Source organism: Galendromus occidentalis, unplaced genomic scaffold (assembly GCF_000255335.2).
Source record: "Galendromus occidentalis unplaced genomic scaffold, Mocc_1.1 scf7180000077451, whole genome shotgun sequence".
NCBI lineage: Eukaryota > Metazoa > Arthropoda > Arachnida > Mesostigmata > Phytoseiidae > Galendromus > Galendromus occidentalis.
Genome location: NW_003805439.1, coordinates 249,536 through 270,759, shown reverse-complemented (window position 1 = coordinate 270,759; position 21,224 = coordinate 249,536). Strand labels below are relative to the sequence as shown.

Here is a 21,224-nt window from a genome sequence, read left to right as displayed (position 1 = left end):
GAGTCTGCTTCCACCGATCGCTGACATATAGACTGCGTGCTTGACAGGCCGCTGAGAAAGTGGATCGGACAAACAGACTCACGTTCGGCCGCGAAACCAAATGACGTAACGGAGCAATGAGCAATCCTACAAGAGATTGCCTCACTGTGTGTAACTTATCTCGAGGGGTCGGGGCGCGCCGGCCGTTTCGATGGCCGGCCGGCCTGGCCGGCGTGGCCGCTGCCTGTTCGTTTGTTTAACCAAGATTTACTCCGTGCCACTCGAAGAGAGAGGCCCTATCGGTGATCTCTTGTTTCCCGGCGACCGATCGGGGAAGCCGACGTACGACGACGACAACCACCACCACCACGAGTTGTTCTACCCTTGACGGCACACGCCTTTGTTTACTCAACCAATCGGAGCCGAGTAGCTGCCGTTGCGGGAACAGTTAGCAACAGCTTCTCCTTTTCCGTACAACCTACATCGTTCGGCCCGAGGAGCGATTTCGGACACGTTGCATCTGCTTCCGAGCGTTCCGAGCCGGATTCGCACTCCCGATCGGAGTCCTCGAGATTCCTCGGAGGAGACCCGCCCTGTTCCGTTGGACTGGTCAGCGTGCCCCTGGCTACGAAAGTGGGGTAATGGTCGCGCAGAGTGCGCCCATCGAATCCCAATGAGAAAACGGAAAGAGTTTGATGACCATTGTTGTCTCTATGGATGCACAACAACGTACTCAGGCAGACGGCCGAACCGGCAAGCGGAGACGGGCGGTGGGCAAGCCCCACCCAAGAGCTCTTGCAGATGGGAATTCCGGGCTAGGGGTCAACGTCCTTCTTTCTCCTGGGACGGAACAGACTCCATAGTGCGGACCCGATAGCGCTGTCTAGCGAGCCCGCCCGACGCATACGCATACAAAGGAACGGCGGCGCACCGGCACCCGCAAGGGGGAGGGGACGCGTGACGCAATGAAACAGGGGATTATCTCCCATGATCCATTCGGTTGGTTGGTGGGCTCGCTTGCTCCAGCCGCTAAACGGCATATGCCGGGGCGCGCGCGTATCGAGCTCCACGACGCAAACACCGTCTCCATCATCTGGCTCTTCTTCGTCGTCCGGAGAGGAGATCGGAGGAGACCTCTTGGAGTTCATCCTAAGGATCTCTTGTGTTATCCTCGATACCTTGTACCCTCCCTCATCCCAGTGGCTCGCTCTTTGGCTCACAGGTTCTTATTGAGCGAAACTTGTTGCTCTGCGAAACGCTTGAGCGTCCCGGCATGCTCGAGCCCGGAATTCCGGTGACATGGGTCGGGCTAATACGGAGTTTCGTTGCGCGCTCCCAACGCCCGGCCCGAGTCAACTTTCTCGTCGAGCCCCGAGTTCATGGTCTGCTCCGGGTGGTGAATACAGCCGCCCGGTCGAATATACAATGGGTCGAGTGACAAGCGAACTGAATCAACGAACCAGCGCGCTGAGCGCCCCCTACGAATGGAGCATGCGCGAGCGGAGGTCGGCACCGCGCCCATTTGAACAAGCAGCCATTTCATCGTCAGGCGTCTGTCGAGTGTGTTCGACGTGATTCAGGAACCACCGGTGAGTTCGAGTACGCTAAGCTTACAAACTGTCGCCGACGATCGCCGCGGTCAAGGTGGACGACTGCGCGATCGGGATCGGCAGTTGTCCGTCGCACCGGTACCGCCGTGAAAACGTTCAATTCGCGACTTCGTCGAGAGTTTGCGAACAACTCTCGACAGATGCGCTCAGCCGAAGCCGAGGATACCGGCTTCGACAGTGTGACGCTATCTCCTCTGAAGCGATGCTCGAGCGATGTCAGCTCGTATCTGCGCCCACATGCCTACTTTCGCAGTCGACAACAACGCTCGCTGTCGAAACCGCGCGCTTTTCGACGCCTTTTCAGTGAAACACGGCGAGCGAGCGTTGGAGCTAGGCGCCCGAACGAGGCTTCGCTCGGGAGTCTTCGACCATCGCAGACCCGAAGCCTGAAGTTTGTGGGGACTCGCTCCATGGAGAGTTCGCGAGCGATCCCGCGAGCTCTACTCGATGGCGCCAGAAGCTCGCCGGGTCGAAGACTCACTCGGACGGGATTCGGCCGGGTGTGGTAACGGAGGTGTAAAAACCGGCGAGGGCGTAACCACCTCGGATCAAACTTCAAGTGTCGCCGGCGCCTGTCTGCCGGCTCGCCCGCTGCCAGCCCGCTTCGGATAACAGGGCAAGCTCTTTTAATTTGAACTCTCCGGTGGCGTGAGCGAAACCATTGCTATCGCTCGAAATTAAGGAACTTTGCGATTGCTTGCGAGGTGAAAAAAAAATCAACACTGTGAGTGAGAGACCATGCAAAGCGGGAGACGCCCCAAAGGGGTTGCGCAATGCGGTACGATCGCCGGAACAATGAGGCGTAGGTGGCATCTTTGACGCTTTCGCTCGATCTACGAATACGATCGGATCTAACGCGTCGTGGTCGCGTCGGACGTCTACCGGTCTGCAATTCATCGCAACAATTGCGAAACTTGCACCGCAACCCCACGGCATGAGGCAACGCCCTCTGACATTTCATCGAATTTAGGGCTAGCGCATACGGAGAATCCTAACGTTCCCCGGATTGGAGTCCACGTTTCCGTATACGTGGGCTATCGGTGATTTTTTCCGGAATTTCCCTCCCGACTCTCGGAGGTCCTTGTCACGCTGCCGCCGCGCCGTTCTGACTCGTCGAGAGACGGCTGTGTTGGTGGAAGCCGCGGTACGCCTTCGAACCGTCAATCTCCGATCTGTCTGATCTGGAAAGCCGTTGAAAGCAGCTCGATCACTCATTGGCTTTTCCTCTGGCTCTTTTCTTCGACTTCCCTCTTACTTCCAATCGAATTTCCTGCGGCAGCGCCCGATCCAACAGGCAACTCTATTCTTTGGCGCCATTCTACCCGTACACTAAAAGCGCGTGGCGATGTTGCTGGCGGTAGTCGGGCGACAACACACTCCACTCCGCTTGTTCAATTCGGAATTTCGTCTTTCCGTACGAAGTCCGAGGAGCTCCTCCATGACATGCGTGATCAGGGCACAGCAGTGCCATGCCTCGCCGACTGACGGTCGAGTGCGATGTCTGTGAAGTCCGCCTGGGCCGAGCCCGAACTTCACCGCACCCAATGCTCGGGGCTATTTCGGGCTGGTTCGTGTAATTGACGGCGGATCTCTCACGGAAGCCCCCGGTGACGGACAAGGGTTCGTTCTTTGTCTAACTACTCATCGTTGTTCGAAGTTTCGCGACGGTGGCAACCGAGCCACCAGAAGCGGTCTTTCGGCAGGGGGGGAGAGGGGGTTGAAATTTCATTCAAAGGGATTGTCGGCTCCATTTTCCTCGCGAGGGCCACGCCTTGGAGCGAAAGGGAGCTCTCTCGGCTCGAGCGTTGGTTGGCGCATTAACTCGCTCGTGGGGATCGCAGACTCTGAAGAGGAGCTTCAGGGGCGCGAGGGAGTCCCGAGAGCGAGCCGGCGAGCGGAGGGACTCGCCGGCCGGCCGGCCCGTCCGCCCCGAGCGTGCCTCCCGATCTGTCGGCTCCACGCAGCTGGTTCGTACGGAAAATGCGGACTCCGTATCCAGCGACGGAGATTCATTAGAATTAGCCTGTCGTCGTGGTCGTTGGAACGATTAGTCGTGGAGGAGCCGTCGTTGGTTCGCCCGACACGTTTTTCGCGTCGAAATCTCGAGTGTGAGCTCGACGTCTCACGAGATTCCGCGGCCGCTATCAGTGCTGCATCTCGTGACCGACGGGACCAGAGATTGAGTGAGCGCGCCGCCCCCGGGGTCGATGGCGGCTGGGCCGCTCGTTGGAGAAGAATTTATTTTCCACCGCATTGTTTCTCATGGTCTCGGAGACCGGGATTCGAGATCATTGGGATAGAGCGGACGGTAACGAAGAGTGACTCTATCGGCGTCAGTCGCGACACGCTACAACATCTTTCTCATGAACTAGATGTTCTCTCCGGCCGCCGCCGCTGCCGTCGTCGTCGTCGTCTAAGAACTGTCTGGTAGTCAGACACCGCAGACTCAAGCCTCATTGGACTGATCTCGTGTCTCATCGTCGTCGTCGTCCGGACAGTATCTGTTTCTAGCAGGCCTCTCGTGTTCTGGGCCTCCCACTCAACATGCTTGCATCGGGCATGCATCCCCCAGCTCACAACAACAACAGCGGTGGCGGCGGCGGCGGCGCTTGGTCTGGTCGACAGCGGTGACCAGGCGACTCGGTCCAGAGTCAGCGATCCAACGAGAGTTGCCGAGTACAACAGCGTCGCTTGTCGTAGCGGCGGCCAGTTGCCGAGGCAGCCGGCGTTCAACATTGGTGCTGGGACTTCATGGAGCGAGCGAGCGAGCCAGCCAGCGATCGAGTCTGCCTGCGAGGAAGAGAAATAAGCCTAGTGCTATGGGTGACTCATCGCGTGGGTAGCGTTCAATCGCTGCTTCGCTCGCTCGAACGAGGGCTGCGTCCGCGGCTGCCGGTCTCGATGGAGACCCAGGCAAGCAGCAGCAGCGGCGGCATGATGCATGCATACTACACCAACAGGCTGGGGTTTCCCGGCTGGGTAGCTTGCTGACAGACAGACGGACAGACAGGCTCGCTGGGTCGCTCGCTCGCTCGGCCGGCTCGTTGCTGGATCGACAAACGGGCGGGAAAGCGGGCGCGCGGTCAGAGTAGGCGATGACCAGAAGTGCCACGTGTTCATGTGCTTCTCCAACAACTGATGATGGTCGGAGACTCTCGTTGGGAATGGGGGCTGCGAGAGATCCGCGAGCAGAATGAGTCTAATGAATTCATGTAGCGCAACAGTTCGAGCAATGGACGGAGAAAAGAACGAACGGAGCGAAAAGTCATTTAGGCAAACTTCATCGCTCGCTCGGCTCTGCTCAGAGGTCTTCGGTACCGTTAGCTCCGAAAGGCTGTCGCTCATTGTGGAGGGAGAGGGCCCGGCTGACGCTGTCGGATACTTTTATCAGAGGGTTGTGGTTTTCGCTGCCGCTGCCTTTGGTGCCGCCGTTGGGTCGACGTTTGTTGCCGATTGTTGCCCGACAAAACTCCACATTGTGATCGAGGTTGTCGGCGGCACCATCATCAACATTATTATCGACATCATGACGATCATCATGAGCATGTCGGTACGACAGCTGGTAGGCGACCGCGGTAGCGCACAGTCGAGCGCGATTCCCTCTTCGCTTCAAGCGAATTCCGAAAGCCGAACTCACATATGGTTCATTCCGAAACACTGAAGCTCATCAGGCGAATGAGTTTTGGGAATAAACGAACTCGTCACTTGTTGGATGAAACGCTCAAAGCGCACCCATCGCCTCTGAGATTGTTCGCGACCGGGCTCGCCGTTCCCGAGCACGCCCGCGGAAGCAGGAGCGGGAGCACAATTCGCGGACATCATTGATCGGGAGCGATGTTTGTGCGGCATTCCGGCTAATCTTTCGCCGCATCTTCCAGGCTTCTCGAGCTGTGTTTTTTTTCTTGGTCAGTGTGTGCTCTTCTGGTTCTCGTTGGCGGAGTTTGTATGAGTGCGTGAGTGAGCGTATAGTGTTTATCGCGGCTTGTCTGAGTGACGATATGCAGACTCTCCGAGCATGCGTTGGTAAACATTGCCGTGGTTGACCGACCGGTCTGCGAGCTGCACGGCTCGCTGGATAGCTAACGGTCCATTATACGAGCGAAGCCTCGAACAAGACGATCGAAATACGAGCGAAATCCTTTGCGAGCGCTCCGTTTGTTTTTGTCTCCAACGATTGCTCTGGTGCGATAGGCATGTCGTAGATCCTCTCGGAAAGCGGATCCAATCGCTGGGAGGGCCAAGGGAGTCGGAGTGGAGACTTCGCTCGCCGTGAGCGCCGCTTTCGCAAGTTTCCCTGAAAATCCGTCAGCGCTCGAAACTCCGCTTCTGCCTGACTACCTTTCGGTGAATATCCGTTCCTGAAAAGTCAACGAGGAGGGGAATGGGGAAGCTCTTGGGCTTTAATGCTCGCTCAATCCTCTCGTTCCTCTCTCGGTATAAATCTCCCCGCGAAGAGCGAGAATCATCGCGATGAGTTCAGCAAGGTCTTGACGGAACTTGGAAGGAGATTGGCGACATTGGAGGCGCCTCAAGTGAAACGACTGTCGACGATCTGACTGTCTGGCTGACTGACTGACTCGCTCGCTGAGTGACAGCCCCGCAGCTATCCCGCCGAGGAATTCGCTGCAGTTTGTCTTTTTTAAGCTCTCGAAGGAGATTTTAAGCAAGAGATCCGAACGCGCGTCTAGCGTAATTCTATGGTTGACGCTGAACACAAATTAGTCGGCGAATTTCGAACTCGTGACGAAGTCGCACTTCGCTGCGTTTTCACTTGAATCTCGAGCGTTCGAACTTCCAAGTGATAACTCACTGGTTGGTCCCTTGGCGACGTCGAGCGAAACGCTCCCACACTCCGCTAAACGATGACTCTTCGTTCAGAATTGTCAAGGACAAACATCGAAGAAGATCATTCCCGGACAAGAGTTCCGTTGACTTCCATTCTCTCTTCCCTTACCGCACTAAATTCCTCGACGCTCCGCTCAGCTGACAGTCGGCGTCAACTCTCCCTGTTCCGAATTCTTCCCGCTAGATAAAGTTGTTCATATCACTGTCCGGGGATCGACTGACTCAGATGTAGGAGCTGTCAATATTTTCGCTCGAGGATGTTCGAGAGTTTTTCTTCGAGACTCGCCGTGAAGAGCAGAAAGATTATAAGTTTTCCTCGGAACGAAATTCGAACACGTGGGGAAAACAAAATACAAGACTTGAGCCTGAGAGGAAAGCTAAACAACGAAGCTTCGAGGATAATTCGACGGCCGTCGTTGCCACTACTTGGATCTCTGAATCCTCTCAATGCTAATCGAAGCTCTCTCGCTCACATCATTTTGTGTGTGTGTGGTATCTCTGTTTATTTTTCGAGGCTCCTCGGATTTCAGGATGTGTTTGAGTTGATTCATGGGCTGCACGGCTCGACTTTTATCTTCGAGAATCAGTGGGAGAGACTTCGAGCGGCGGAGGCCAGAGAGAAAGATCGAACTGGAAGCACGCATCAGCCCGATCCGAACGCTTTCGGGCGTGACAGCGTACGATATGTGGACGTTTTCAATATTCGAATTCTGCGCCGTCGTTTCTTCGAACTCAGAGGAAGAAACCCGATACGACCGATATATAATAGCCGCTCGATGATCGCTGAGTTTGATTCGTCCGAGGCGATTGTCCACAGGGAACACTCAAGAGGTCAAGTGCTCGAAGCAGCCGAGACCGAGACGAGACGGCGGGAAGCGTCCGACCACTCCTCCTTTCAGAAGCCGTTGCCAATCGAGCAGGCAAACCCAAATCAGAAGGAACAACAACTCACGATCTTTGTTCAGAAAACGTACATTCGGAGCCGGGTCATCTTTGTTCCCGATAGCATCCAATCTACGCTTCGCGATCATCGCTGGATCGGGATGACGCTCGTCCCGGGCGAACGCTTCCGCCGTAGAATTCGTCAGTGAGAATGAGAAGCTGTTCAGAGGAAAGCATCTGAAAAGAAATTAGCGAGAAGAGGAAATCACCGATAGATTGATTTCTTAACTGACTGACTGAGTGAGTGGAAGAGTGCATTGACGGGCGAACAAGCGACCGAATAGATGGTCGGTCGGAGAGTCGATCGGACAGACGGACTGAAAGATTGATAGAAAGATGTACGAACGCTCGTCTGCTGGGCTTTAAAAGGAACGGGCATGACTCCGTTCATCTAGACTACAGCGGGAGATTCCGGAGAACGAGGTGACTCACTTGGACAAGTAAACGTCACTTGCCCCCTCTCTCTCTTGCTCTATCTTTGAGTCGGTCTCTCTCTCTCTCACTTTTGGGAGCTCACTCTCCACGTCGAGAAGTGCGGCCCTATAGGAACGCGTATCGTTCGAAACCGAGTACAGTCCTGACGAATCATTTGCTTCATCAAGTGCGTGTGTGGTGGTTGTGCAGCGCTCTGAGTGTTCAGCCTCCCCGACTTCGAGTGTTTTGTGTAAGTGAATAGGTTCTGCTTCCGAGTTCCGAAGATTCATTTGTGCGCAACTAGAGAGCTCTGAGCATCGAGACTCAAGACTCGGCATTCTCAGCGACAGTGATTTCAATCGCTCTCCGATTCTCACCCGCACTCGGAACTCCAGAGCTATCGCTCTATTCCTCCGAAAGGCGTGGGATTCGAAGGCGCTCCAATTTCTAAGATCTGTAGCGCGAACTTCATCGGTTGGATATTGCGCTCATGCGTCAACCTCGAGGAAGCTCGTCTGATCCTAGCTGGCCGCACAGGATCCTTGGGATGTACATCGGCTTGAAAACTGCCGTATCAATTATTTCGGCGCTTGCCCCAACCTGGGACCACCACCAAACCTCCCATCGTCTTAGGAAATGCCGTCGATCCGACATCACGGCCCGCTCAGATTTTTTCCGGAGCGATTTCGCTCCGACGGTATCTTCCCTCTAGCAGAATATCGGCATCCAATCACCAGCAGTGGATTGTAGCAGTGCCTCGCTATTGTAGATGAGGTTGAGATGAGGAGGAATGTAGGCTCGTGCGGTCAGAGGCGTGCTCCACTATGAATATGTAAACAGGGGGATACAGAGGCATTCCGCCTTGAGAAACCCCGGAGAAGTCATAGGACTAGTACGGAATCGCGTTGACTTTGAAGGGATCCTTTTCGAGAGAGAACTTATTCTGAGTGCGACAGTGTTCTTATCTGTTCTGTCACAGGGCAGCGATCCATGACCACAGATCGATGCTGCGCGCGACGGTTGCGAATGTCGCGTCTCTTCCCTGAGGAGGGGATAAGCCAGGAACTAGAGGGCCACCATCCAGAATTTAGATAACACTTTATCATTCGTACTTGAACTGATCACAATGGCCCACAATGAAGGTCTGATTCAAGCGTCTCAAGGGTTGCTGTCGCGGGGAGAGATTGTCGAGCAGCCTCTCGGTCAAGTCGGAGCATTGTACAAGAGATTAAGCCTAATATTGGTCGTTACTCGGCTCCCTGATGAACTTTCGGAGTGGCTGATCTTAGCCGCCAGCCAGGCGAGGCTGAGGGACTCTCTGATTGGTTTGCCCGCCCAGTCGGCTAGTTCGTAAGTCTGTGACTCGACCGCTTGACTAAGTGACTGACTGACTGCCTGCCTGCTTGGCCGAGAGTATGGAGAGCGGAGGATCAAGCATGTAAAGTTGGCTCGTTCGTTCATGTTAGGCGATCACGAGTAGATTCGATGGAATTCGGGAACGTTCGCATTCCAGAGAATGTCGCTTTCCTCGATCGGCAGGCGGACTGAGTGAATGACTGGGCCGAGTCCAATGTCTCATCCGCTCCGGATTTTGCGCTCCATGAAACCGACTCAGTGACCGTTGTTCAGAGCTGTTCTATCTGCCTGAACGTCCGGCGCATAAACACTCATTTTTGAGAGTGATTCGTTGGTCTCGCGGTCGTTCGGCCGATGCCAGAGGCAGCGCTCTCTGGCTAGCCAATCGTCCCTCCTAAGTCAAAGACCCATCAGAGTAGTTAGCTCGAGCAAGGCCAACGAGAAGGCGCGGGGAGGAGGGGAAATGAAGAATGAGCAGCGACCCCATCGAGCAAGCCAATGTTCCCCTTCGACTGGTGTTGATTGAGGGATCCTTCTCGTCGCAATGCTCGGCTCATTGAACTTATTAGGTTTGAATGTGGTGTACACGAAGAAACTCCACGGCTTTGCGGTAGGGGAGTGATCGGATCCATGTTGCTCGAATCTCGTGGTTTTCGGCGATGCACATCTAAGATATCTCAAAGATCAGATCGCCGAAAAAACGAGTGTTAGGCTGGGTTGAGGGGGTCGAATGATTCATTCTTCCCGTTTCAACCAGAGGGCTCTGGTGACTGCAAGCGTTCGACGCAGAAGCGAATATTGCGGCGTGGGGATTATCACCATTATCTTATAGATTTGGCAATCTGTGGTATTCCATAGAAATGAAGCGATACAGAGTGATTCTCGGACGCACGCGCTGCGATCAGGAGACCATTCGCGATCTTGATGGCGGATGCAAGCCGCGTAGAACCGTTGACTCCGAGTTTTTCCCTTGACCAAGCGCTTAGGTGCTCCTCCCAACTTGGCGCCGTCGACGGGAGGGGGTAGTTTTCCGGAAGCGCGAACGTCCGGAACGAATTCTCCGTCTTGGGTCTTGACGATTCCGAGGCTTGCGGATAGCAGCGATGAATCCCGATGTAAATCTTGGACGACTATCTATTGAGAAAACTCTCGGACCAACAGAGCGAGTAGGGCATGACAGATATACTGGAGACATCCAAGGAATGCGGAGAAGCTCGAGAGAATCGATTCTTTGCTCCGAATGATTGCTGCGTGCATTCGAATTTTGGCGGGGCTCGAACCTCCCGCCATCTTGCCTGATGGCTTCGGCGGCATTTCCCGATTTGAATGCGGCTTCTACTAGTGGGGAGCCAACCGTTGTGAGTAATATAAACTGTTGTGAGTGAAAACTCTCCAGAGGAAACCAAGGTGATCATTGAAAATTTTGCCCTTTTCGGAATAACAGTCGGGAGTGCTGCGACGCAGAAGTTTTCGAACGGCAGCGTCATCGACTATTTCTCTCAACGGTGACTGTTGAGCGCCTCTGGTCTACAGTGGAGGAGGCTGGTGAGCGGGGGGCGGGAAGAGGAGTCCACAGTAGGTACGAGACGCGAACCGTTAGCTGAGCAGATTCCCTTGCGACGGATATCGATGCTAAAAAATCTGTCTCCTCTCTTTCCAGAAGTCAGCTGTACGAAATCACAATTTAAATCGAGATGACTCACGAGAACGTCGAGGTCGCCCAGGCTAATGGGGCTAAGCCCGAAGTGGCGGAGAGCGGAGGCAAGCCCGCCGCTACGGTCGAGGGCAAAGTTGGCGCTCTGAAGATCGAAGAAGCCAATGGCAAGGTTGGAAAGGAGGCTGCCGCGGCTGCTCCGGCGGAGAAAACGAATGGAGACATCGCTGAAAAGTCAGATGTAAAGGAAGACGGCGCCGTGAGTACTCGTGTACATTCATTTAGCGAGTCATACTCTCATCGACATAATTCTACAGCGAACTATTGGAGCTCTTGAAATCAATGCAAGACTCGGGAAACTCATATTGGCGGAGAGTCTGGGAACTTTTTCTCAAGGGTGAAACCTTGCTCCACAGGAGGCCGAGGCATCGACGTCCGAGAAGAAGGAGGATGAAGCGAGCGACGACAAGGGTGACGCGAAGGAGGAGAAGGCCGCCAAAAAGAAGAGCAAGCGTTTCTCGCTGAACAAGCTCAAGAAAATTCTCTCGTTCGCCGAAAAGAAGAAGGGCAAGAAAACCGACGGCGTCAAAGAGGAGGACGCTGCCGCAGTCAAGGAAGAGGGAGATGCTGCTAAACAAGAGGGCGAAAAGAAGGAAGACGCGCCCGCCGCCTCCGAATCCGCCGAAAAGAAGGATGATGACAAGAAGACGGAAGATGCCACACCAGCGCCCGAACAGCAAAAGACGGAAGCTGAAACCAAGGAGTAGATCTATTCAACCAGCCAAGCAAACAACCAACCAACCGAAAAGCCTACCAACAACAACAAACATCCACACCAGCAACAAACATCCACAACAACAACAACATGCAAAAAGCATCGATGCAAACAGCAACAGCCAGTCGCTGCTGTTGAGCTGGAAAACAGTAGCGTGCATGAATTTCTGGAAATTTTTTGTGTAATTCCCTCTTAATTTGTTCGCCTCCAGCAAAAATGATGATGAACATGGAAACCATGCTGATGGCGATGAAGATAATAATGATGCTACAGTGTTCATTTCAAATTCAATATATTGAACACATATTGACAAGAATATGTGTCACCCGTATGTAAATAAGCTTTGACCTCATTATTGAGACTCCGTCGGGGTCTTATTTTCTTTGCTTGCTGCTCTTGTCGCGGAGTCATCGGGCTTACCCTACGAATCATCCTACATTAGCCTTCTCTTCGATTTTTGTCGACGAAACTCGCAATTTCTCGCGAAAATCTTGTGGAAAGAACACCTTCGGAAAGAAATATAAATTTTATCCAACATTCCAAATTTCATCTTCAACTGGTAATAATTTATTGAAGAAAGTACGAAAAATAACAAAGATCACAGTCAAAACTTCACCGAGTATTCTTGCCAAGCTCAAGTATCGGGTTCCGGGAAATCATGCATGCTACTGTTGAACATGAATTCAGATTACAAGAGATCTTATAATTGATGAAGGCGGAGGAAACAACGGCGATGGATGGAGATATTAATAATAATTATGATAATTATAAGGATAATTACGATAAAATAACAATATGAAGATGAGTATGATGGAAAATGACCACACTAGAACCATTTCATTCTAAAAAAGGCGGAGCCGGCTGTCGAGCGAAGAACCGACGACATCGTGGTAGCATCGGAGATCTTTCGTGAGGAGCATCGCTTGTGAATTTTTTCGTTGCCCCAACTCCTCCAGAACAATATTTCTCTCTTGCCGCTTCGTCGACGCGCCGGACATGCGGTCACGCGAGTCGCATATTGAGCTGGTTGTTCGTGGTGATGATCTGAACAATTAAATCTCGAGTTTTTTTTTAATTGTTATGTTCGCCGACGACGACCGTCTGTCTCTCCGCAGCTCTTCAAATTCCCATACGAATGATTCAATGTATACTCAAAAGCGACTGGAACTTATTACTCCCTTCGGAAAGTGCGTGTCTCTCATCATTCACTTTGGCTGAGCGATCAGATGGACATGGATCGAGCGAGTGCATCGTTGGCAACTCCATCCACAGGACGGACACCGTTGGAAACATTTGTACTGTGTGAGAGGGAGTAAGAAGGCAAACTGTAAAGTTCACAACAGCGGAGAGCAGCGGACTTCTAAATAAAAAGGAGAGAGGAAGATTTGAAACCAGTCTATTAAGCCATTCCCAAGCCGTTTCCGGAGCCGATACTTTCTGTAGAAATTGAGGGGAGCGACAGCCGCATTTCAGCACTAGAGGAGAAGTCCATCCGATCGCGGATCCATCTTGATCGCTTCTGATGCAGGTATTTTTTCGGCATTACCTGCCTGGACTCACTCTGTTGTTCCGTCTATCCGTGTTCCTGGAGAGTTCTCCGAAAAAATTTCTGTCGCTATAGCGCTTCCAGACCGGGGGCTCCGGACCCGGACGTGGTTGGTGGTTGGAGAGAGGGAGCCGTGATTTTTGGGAGAAACCAAGGCAAGGCAGCTGGGGAATTCAATGGGGCTCTCTGGATCAATATCTTCTACTCCTTTCCACCTTGCTGGCATAGAGATCTTCAGCTTAGGAAAAGAGGGATCCATCGTATCGAGAGTCTTAGATCAGGCCCCGGAAGTGTTTCAAAAATTGCGTCACGTCTCCGAAAAACTCAAGGCGGGAGAGTGGGCTCCGGACACGACTGGCAGGGTACGGTACGCCGAAGAATTAGGCCCCGCATGCTTGCGGCATCCGTTCAGACACAGAGAGGGGTTTTTGACTCTGCGTCCGTGGACGCAGAGCCCCCGCCGCAGTTTTCCAGCGATCGCGGGATATTCGAGAGTGAAGTATAAAGTACTTTATTTTACTCTTTGTACACCATTTCTGCCATATCCTGGGCTCAACAAGTGGGTCTCCTTCGGTCCGTGAGCCGCGAAGCACAGAAGAACATCAATAAAGTAACTGAATTCGCAACAGAGAAAACATATTACGGAGCCCGTGGGATTGATCATCGGCTGTCGATTGATACGTTCTGAGGAAGCTCCAGGAACGGCGAGACCTCTGAGAGGGGGATATTCAGTGGTCTCTCACGAGGCTCGACTGGTCGGATAGAGAGATTTCGACCTCGTTCGCTGTCATAGGTCCTTGAGGCGCAGTCCAGACTTCAGAAGAGTTGCCATCGTAGATTCTAGACAGCTGGAAAGAACGTAGAGGTGAAAGTTCATCCTCAAACCGGACCCCGTAGAACAACTCGGGGCTTCGATGGAAAAGACGGGGGAAGAAGGTTTAGTCGTAGCGAATCGATCTCGAATCTCACCATCCATTGCGCACGACGTTGAACGTCCCAGGCTCGCTGAGGTCGATGATGGTCGATCCTTGCCGCTGTCGCTCCTCAGAACCCTGACAGAGAGTTCCTCCATCCAATACGAGGTCCAGCGAGGGCCACAAGTCTCTGAACTCATCTACCTTCAGCGTGGACCGCTCGGATGAAACGTTCGCAGAAGTCAAAGCAAGAGGTGCGTCGACGGACTGGCATAGAGCGCTGCGGGAGAAGATCAGATTTGGCCGGAGAGCCATCGAAGAATTGAGATCTCATTTGGGCCGGAGACTCTGACTTCAAAAGTGCGGTATCTTACCGGATATAGGCGGAATTCGGGACACGAATCGCCACAAGATCGGTGTCCGGGTTCAGTTCAGGATTGAGCTGTGCGCTTCTTTTGAATATCAATGTCACGGCACCCGGCAGAAGGCATTCGAGCAAATTCCCCGACACAGTGACCTGCAGAACGATAGGCTGTCAATGAACTCCGAGATGGCGGATAGAGCCTATTCGAAGCAAGATCCGGATTCGGATGAATGTTGATGAGACTTACCTCCGCCCATTTATGGATGTCTGCGATTCGACCCACACATATAGCCACTGGTTTCAAGGGGTCCCTTCCCTTGATAGAGTACAGTCTACGTACGGCGCGAACGCTCTGGGCTAGACCCGCGACCCCATATACTGTATCCGTTGGCACTGCCAGAACTCCGTGGCTCAGCAGCACCGACCTAGCTAGGAGCACACTGGGCGCATCTGGAGAGGATAATTGCAAGGTATAAAGTGAGGAAGCCGAGACCCCAATGGGTATATGAGCAATAAACACAACGAAGCTCGTGGATCAGGCCATGCCAGCCGCATTACTGGCGCAGTCGGAGGAATGATATAGACCGACAGGGACCGAGGTCGGCTCAAGCGGTAGATGAAGAAATATCCAAGTTTGAGGATTCCGAGGAGGTTCCGGAGCCCGAAGTTGATAGCTTCAGGGAGCATTGTTTGAGTCTTGTGGCAGAATCGTAGACCAAGGGCGGAATCATTGCGGAAACAGGAGGATGCAAGGCATTCTCGGGCTTGTGTGGACATTTTAGAGAGAGGCTTCATCCGTGATTTCTCGACGAAAGTCCGACCGTTTACGGAGTTTACTTAGAGAGGATGCGAACGTCAGAATACACTCGAGGAGCTGAAGGCTCGGATTGCCCAAGAGCCAGTCCTGGTTCTGCCGGATCTTACGAAGTCCCTCATTCTTACGACGGACGCCTCGGATCTCGGAACCGGCTCTGCGTTGACTCAGAAGTCCGATGATCCGAAGGACGACGGGATCGGGTGAAAATCCTACGCATTCCATGAGGCAGAGAAGAATAACTCTTCGTCCGAGAAATAAATTCTCACGGTGTAGAAAACAGTATATCATCTCCGATAGTACTTGGAAGGTCAACGGTTTGTTCTGCACATAGACCACAGTGCCCTCCAGGAGTTGTTGAAAGCGAGGTAGCCTAAATGGCGAATCGCACATTTGAAAGCTCTCGGAAATCGATTTTTGCGTGGAGCACAAACCGAGGAAGAGCGTTTCGCACGCAGTTTTTTCTCGAAATTCCGTACTCGGAGGGACGGTCTCTCTAGCGGGGACAGTAGGGGACCCGACACCCCGATGGGCATACAGTGGAACCTGTCCAGTGGGAAAAGCCGCGGTTCACCGTAAAGCGGTCCGAAAACCCATGGGGGGTCCCATGGGGCAGGTCGTCTAACATGGGAACGAATCAAGTCCCTTCAATGTGTGGTCTGATTACCTACTCATGTGTACCGCATATGGTCCTCTTGGACGTTGGTCTTAACAGACAGCTTCCACTGCATAAGCAATAAACACAACGAAATTCGTGAGTCAGTCCATGCCAGTCTCATTACTAGTAACGCGGACGGAAGATAGCGGTTGAAGTTTGGAGTATACAGGAGCTTACCTGCGGAGACCTTCCCCACAACGAGACGTTTCGTCATGGTTGCATTGAGAAGTTCCACCGTGGAGTAGGCTTGCGATAGTTTCCAGAGAGCACCACGGGAGCCGGAGATCATGACCGCATCAGCGGCGGGGGAATCTCGGATGGTCACCGTCGCTGCACCAGTGTCATTATTGAGCACAGATATCCGCGCGAGGACTCTCTTGCGGAGTGTAGGCTTTCGAAGGCGACTTGATCATGGAATCCCGTTCAGGGGTCGATTTTGTCACCGGAGCTCCTGGCTCGAGCAGACCGAGTACTGAGCCGCGAGGAAGCACTCCAAGCAATTGATCCAACTCTCCGGACGATTACTCGCGCCGAGTTCTCTCCGTCGTTGTCATATGGCAACTCTCAGACAGCTTGTTCTCCGGAGAGCGCACGAGTTCCGCTAAATTAGCGGCCGGACCTTGCCCGAAAGGTACCCGTCCGATTCGAGCGGAGTCGGCTCCAGGTCAGAACTTGTTTCGAATATGGAGAGCAGTCGATTTCGTGTCATGAATGTATGGAACGCACTCATTAGAGACGGTTTCAGCAGCTTCCCGATGCTCCGTGAGCTCCCATAATTTGCTTGGCGGCTAAGGAACCGCCAAAACACGAGCACGTGCGGGCAGATCTACCACAAATCGAACGGCCCGGGACCTCAGACTTCATCCGTGAATCCAGTGGCATGGCTGAGAACAAAGAGGATGTTCCTGCAAGCAAAGGACACGGCCGGAAGCATAATGACGGCCGTCGCAAGCAAACGAGGTTTCCGAAAGAGAAAGGAAAAGCCTTCGCCAAGAAGGTGCCATCCGGCGACAACGAACGACGAGAAATCGAACAGTTGAAAAAGCTCTATGATACGGTGAGTTAACTCTGAAACTCCATGATTTCGGAGATCTTCATGATTTCGCTCGGAGCAACGGTGGCCATTGGAGTCGGGAGATCATGGGAGAGGCAGTGGATCTCGTGGTCCTTTTACTATAGTCCCAATCTTTTTGGCAGTTCGATTTCGGGAAGTGGGACACGTTCAAGGAGGCGCCTCTTTCCGTGAAGACGAAGGCTGGTAAGCTCCAGAGACTTACGTAGTGTGAACCATGCGAGAATCCATTGTCGTATATCATCCCATTTCGCCGATTGCATCAAGGGGGCTCCTATAGATAATTTTGATTCTATCAGGTCTCGATAGGGGAGGTTTCGTGAAACCTACGCGCATCCAGAAGGAGACCCTAGGTCTCGCTCTCAGAGGCGGCGATATTCTCGGAGCAGCGAAGACAGGCTCCGGGAAAACTCTGGCTTTCGTTGTGCCTATACTGGAAATTTTGTTTCGGTAAGAGCTCCCCCTTTATTGTCGAATACATTCAGCCACATAGAATGCCCAATCCGAAATTCGCACATTCCATCTCCTGTGATTGGAAATACCGGAGCGTATCCTGTGGCGCTATCCATCGCAAATTCCACTCATCGATCTCGATCCCCCGCAGGGAAATGTGGACTCGACTCGACGGTCTGGGAGCGCTAGTCATCACACCCACCAGAGAGCTCGCGTATCAAATTTTCGAAGTGCTCAAGAAAGTTGGAATCAGACATGATTTCTCCGCCGGTCTCATAATCGGTGGGACGGTGAGTCGTAACGGCCCTCGACCCATGGAAATGTTTCTCATCCATCGATGCCCGGATCGAGGTTCTGCCATTGCGGTTATCTTCCTTGTAGGAAGTGGGATTCGAGCGGAAACGACTTCAAGGCTGTAACATAATCATATGCACACCAGGACGACTCCTTCAGCACATGGATCAGAATCCACTGATGGACCCTACCAATCTCAAAATTCTTGGTGAGGACAACAAAGAATCTTGAGAAAACCCGAAACAATGAGGACGTCTTGATTCCGTAATATATTCTCATCTTTGGTTATTCTCATCTCATTCATATATTCGCGTGATTTACCGTTCTTCTTGGACAGTACTCGACGAAGCGGACAGGATTCTCGACATGGGCTTCCAAAGAGACATGAACGCAATTCTGGAGAATCTGCCATCGGATCGCCAAACTTTGCTCTTTTCGGCGACCCAGACTAAATCTGTGAAGGACCTCGCTCGGCTCTCACTGAAAGATCCGTCGTATATATCGGTCCATGAGAAATCAGCGAAAGCGACTCCTGAAGACCTGCACCAGGACTACTTGGTGTGCGAGCTCCACGACAAATTGAGTTTGCTGTGGTCGTTCCTCAAAAATCACAAGAGCAAGAAGATCATCGTCTTCATGTCGTGCTGCAAGCAAGTTCAGTTCATCAATACCATCATGCGGAGGATGCGACCGGGTACGACCGTGCTGCACCTCCACGGCAACATGTCGCAGCCGAGACGGATGGCTATATATGACACATTCTGCAGCAAGCAGTCAGCGATTCTCCTAGCGACCGATTTGGCGGCCAGAGGTCTCGATTTCCCCAGAGTAGATTGGGTCGTGCAGCTCGATTGTCCCGAAGATACGGACACGTATATCCACCGGTAGGTCGATTCGGGAATCCATGTCATACCGCGGAGCCTGGAGCAATTTCCTCTTGAACCGTTATTTTACAGCGTCGGTCGCACGGCCCGTTTCGGGAACTCCGGGAAGGCGCTCTTAGTCCTGCTCCCCACGGAAGAAGAATCTATGGTTCAGCAGCTCGAGAAGAAGTCTGTCCCCATCGAGAAGATTGAGTGCGTTTCTTTTCCTGAAGCTCTGAGATGAATTTCAGATTTCCACATGATATATCTGATCTCGACAAGCTTGCTCCGATGAGATTCCAATCGTTTGGTCATATCTAAATGTACATTTCATGCGATATTTCAGCGTGAACCCCCGGCGTTTCTACGATGTCCAGAGGAAAATCGAGGCCATGTGCGCTCGAGATGTAGAATTGAAGGCTTCTGCTCAGCGTTGTTTTGTTGGATATTTGAAGTACATCTTCATGCAGAAGGATAAGCAAGTTTTCCGGATCGATAAACTCGATCTCGACCTCTACGCTCGGAGTCTCGGTCTCATTGTGACCCCCCGGGTACGCTTCCTCGACAAACACAGAGCGTCCAAAGGGAAGAAAGCATCGATCGTCAAGGTGAGCCCGCTAGTCCCCGACCGAAGAAATGACCCTCTCCTGGTTCCTTTTCTCCGAAGGGATTTCCATTTCCTCAGCTTCAGGTTTAATATCCAATTATGCCTCCCTCAGGAAAATGAAGCAAGTATCGGAGACGATGGACCAGAGCGGGAGACCGCTCAAAATCCGCCTCCGGTCCAACTTTCGAAGACGATTGAGAAGTTCTCTTTCGACGACGGCCTGGAGAGTGATGAGGAGATTTTCACCAAGGGTAAACTCCTCCTGGACGGTGACGAAATCAGTGGCGGTGAGGAATCCGACGGGGAAAGAGCCGCGACGAGTGAGTCAGCGCTGAAGACTCAGGACAACTCGAAAGCCAGCGACAAAGTCCTCACAAAAGTTCAAGCTGCCAAGAAGATCCTCAGGAAGAAACATATTGTACCGAACAAGAAGGTCGTGTTCGATGAGGAAGGAGAAGCCTTTGATGAAGGCGACGCGGGTCTTGGGAAGACTCAAGCAAATGCCGAGGAGAAAGGCGGTATCAACATCGAATTGAGTAAAAAGCTGATGAAAGAGCAGGATCGAATCGATAAACAAATCTATCGCGAGAAAGTAAAGGCCAAGCACAGGGAAGATAGGCTGAAAGCCAAAGCTCAGCGGAGAGCTGCGACGCTCGGTGGGGATGCTGTGCTGGATGTCGGCGATGGCGATTCCCGAATCGATGAGCGTGGCGAAGCTGGTCGAGGGGGAAGCGATGAAGAGCGTGGATTCGACAATGAGGGAAATAATAGCGAGTCTGATTGGGAGGACCGTACGACTCTCAAGAGAGAATTTCCGAACGAGGATGATAGTGAGGACGGTGATGGGGATACCGGAGGCGAACTTTATCACGACAGTGAGAGCGGGGGAGAGTGTGATTTGAGCGACAAGGCATCGTCGGATTCGCGGAGCGACGTCGAAGATGAGATCCCTCAGAGACACGTACCGAGGAAGCCGATGAAGGTTCGCGGTAAATTCGGTTTGAAAAAGAGGAAGATCAGCGGAGTGGAGGAACTCGATACCGGGCTAAGTCTGGCAGGCGACGAGGAACTGGCGTTGAAATTACTCCAGTCCTGATTCCAGTAGGATGTCCTTGTCTGAATTGTAAATAAAGAATGTTTGCTCCCACTTGGGATTTTTCTTGTGCGTTTGACAAAAAGGACGCCGGAATTCATGAGCGCCACTGCCTGCGTCTCACCCATGCCCTCAGGACTATGATCGTCTTCGGAAGCTGATGGGGACTAGATCGTCTTTTCAGAGCAAGTTCCGAGTGCTCCTTCCTCAATCAGATAGAGGATCTATCTGCTCGTGGCCGTTACCCATTGCAACGTGCTGATGATAAGCGCACGAACTTCGTCCCATAGAGCGCCTCTCCCGGGACGGGATCGAATAGACTCCACTAGATGCGATTGTGAGATCTTGCTTATCGTCCTTGATCTTGAGAGCCGTTGCACTACAAAATGAAGAAAGGTCGGGAGAGCGAGCTCACACCCTCTCGATTATCCACCGACTCAAGAAGCTCCTTCCCAGGCAGTCCCCCATCCCGAATGCGACTCGAGGAACTCTCCAGGCCCAAGATTCGTGCGGAGCGACGATCCGCGGCACGGCCTCACCCTGAGGAACCTCAAGAGCTCCTCAGTAGAGCTCGAGCGCGAAGTCTCGTAGCACCTTTCCATCCTGCAGTCCCACAGGGTCGGCGCGACCGCATGCGCTTTAGCTTGACCGCTCTTGACTTGCGGTTCGCGCGAGAATCACGGAAGGGATCGACGAATTCGAGAGATAGATCAGCTGTCGATCAGCGGGCTTTTCGGTGGCGTCCATTGCTAGAGCGTTGACCGAGCTAGAATTGAGATACAGTAGGCCTGAGGTCAAGGCTACGCTATCCTCTCCCGGGAGCTTTTCCTTTGAGAGATAGGGAGCCGTTCAATATGGAGATTGGAGGTCATCGTAGATTTGCGGTTGACACGTGGACATATTCACGGGCCAGTGGAAGGGGTCCGAAGAGCATCTTTTCCACTCACTTTATAACTCGCCAGTCAGATCTT

The 21,224-nt window shown here is 52.7% G+C and overlaps 1 protein-coding gene across 1 annotated transcript; it reads left to right on the top strand.

The window, feature by feature from the left end:
• Positions 1 to 1,511: 1,511 nt before the first annotated feature.
• On the top strand, positions 1,512 to 20,256 carry LOC100907666 (probable ATP-dependent RNA helicase DDX10). Its single transcript, XM_003743789.2, has 12 exons — positions 1,512 to 1,568; positions 10,807 to 11,059; positions 11,217 to 11,563; positions 16,748 to 16,928; positions 17,069 to 17,129; positions 17,243 to 17,393; positions 17,548 to 17,686; positions 17,778 to 17,898; positions 18,028 to 18,574; positions 18,647 to 18,766; positions 18,900 to 19,161; positions 19,273 to 20,256. Exons 2-12 carry the CDS (start codon positions 10,841 to 10,843, stop codon positions 20,254 to 20,256), a joined length of 3,132 nt encoding a protein of 1,043 aa, XP_003743837.2. The 5' UTR covers positions 1,512 to 1,568; positions 10,807 to 10,840.
• The last annotated feature ends 968 nt before the right edge of the window (positions 20,257 to 21,224 follow it).

Coding starts and splice junctions, on each gene's coding strand:
- LOC100907666 (XM_003743789.2), top strand. CDS start 10,841: ATGACTCACGAGAACGTCGAGGTCGCCCAGGCTAATGGGGCTAAGCCC. Junction 17,394..17,547: donor ATACTGGAAATTTTGTTTCG/GTAAGAGCTCCC, acceptor GATCCCCCGCAG/GGAAATGTGGACTCGACTCG. Junction 18,767..18,899: donor GTCCCCATCGAGAAGATTGA/GTGCGTTTCTTT, acceptor GCGATATTTCAG/CGTGAACCCCCGGCGTTTCT.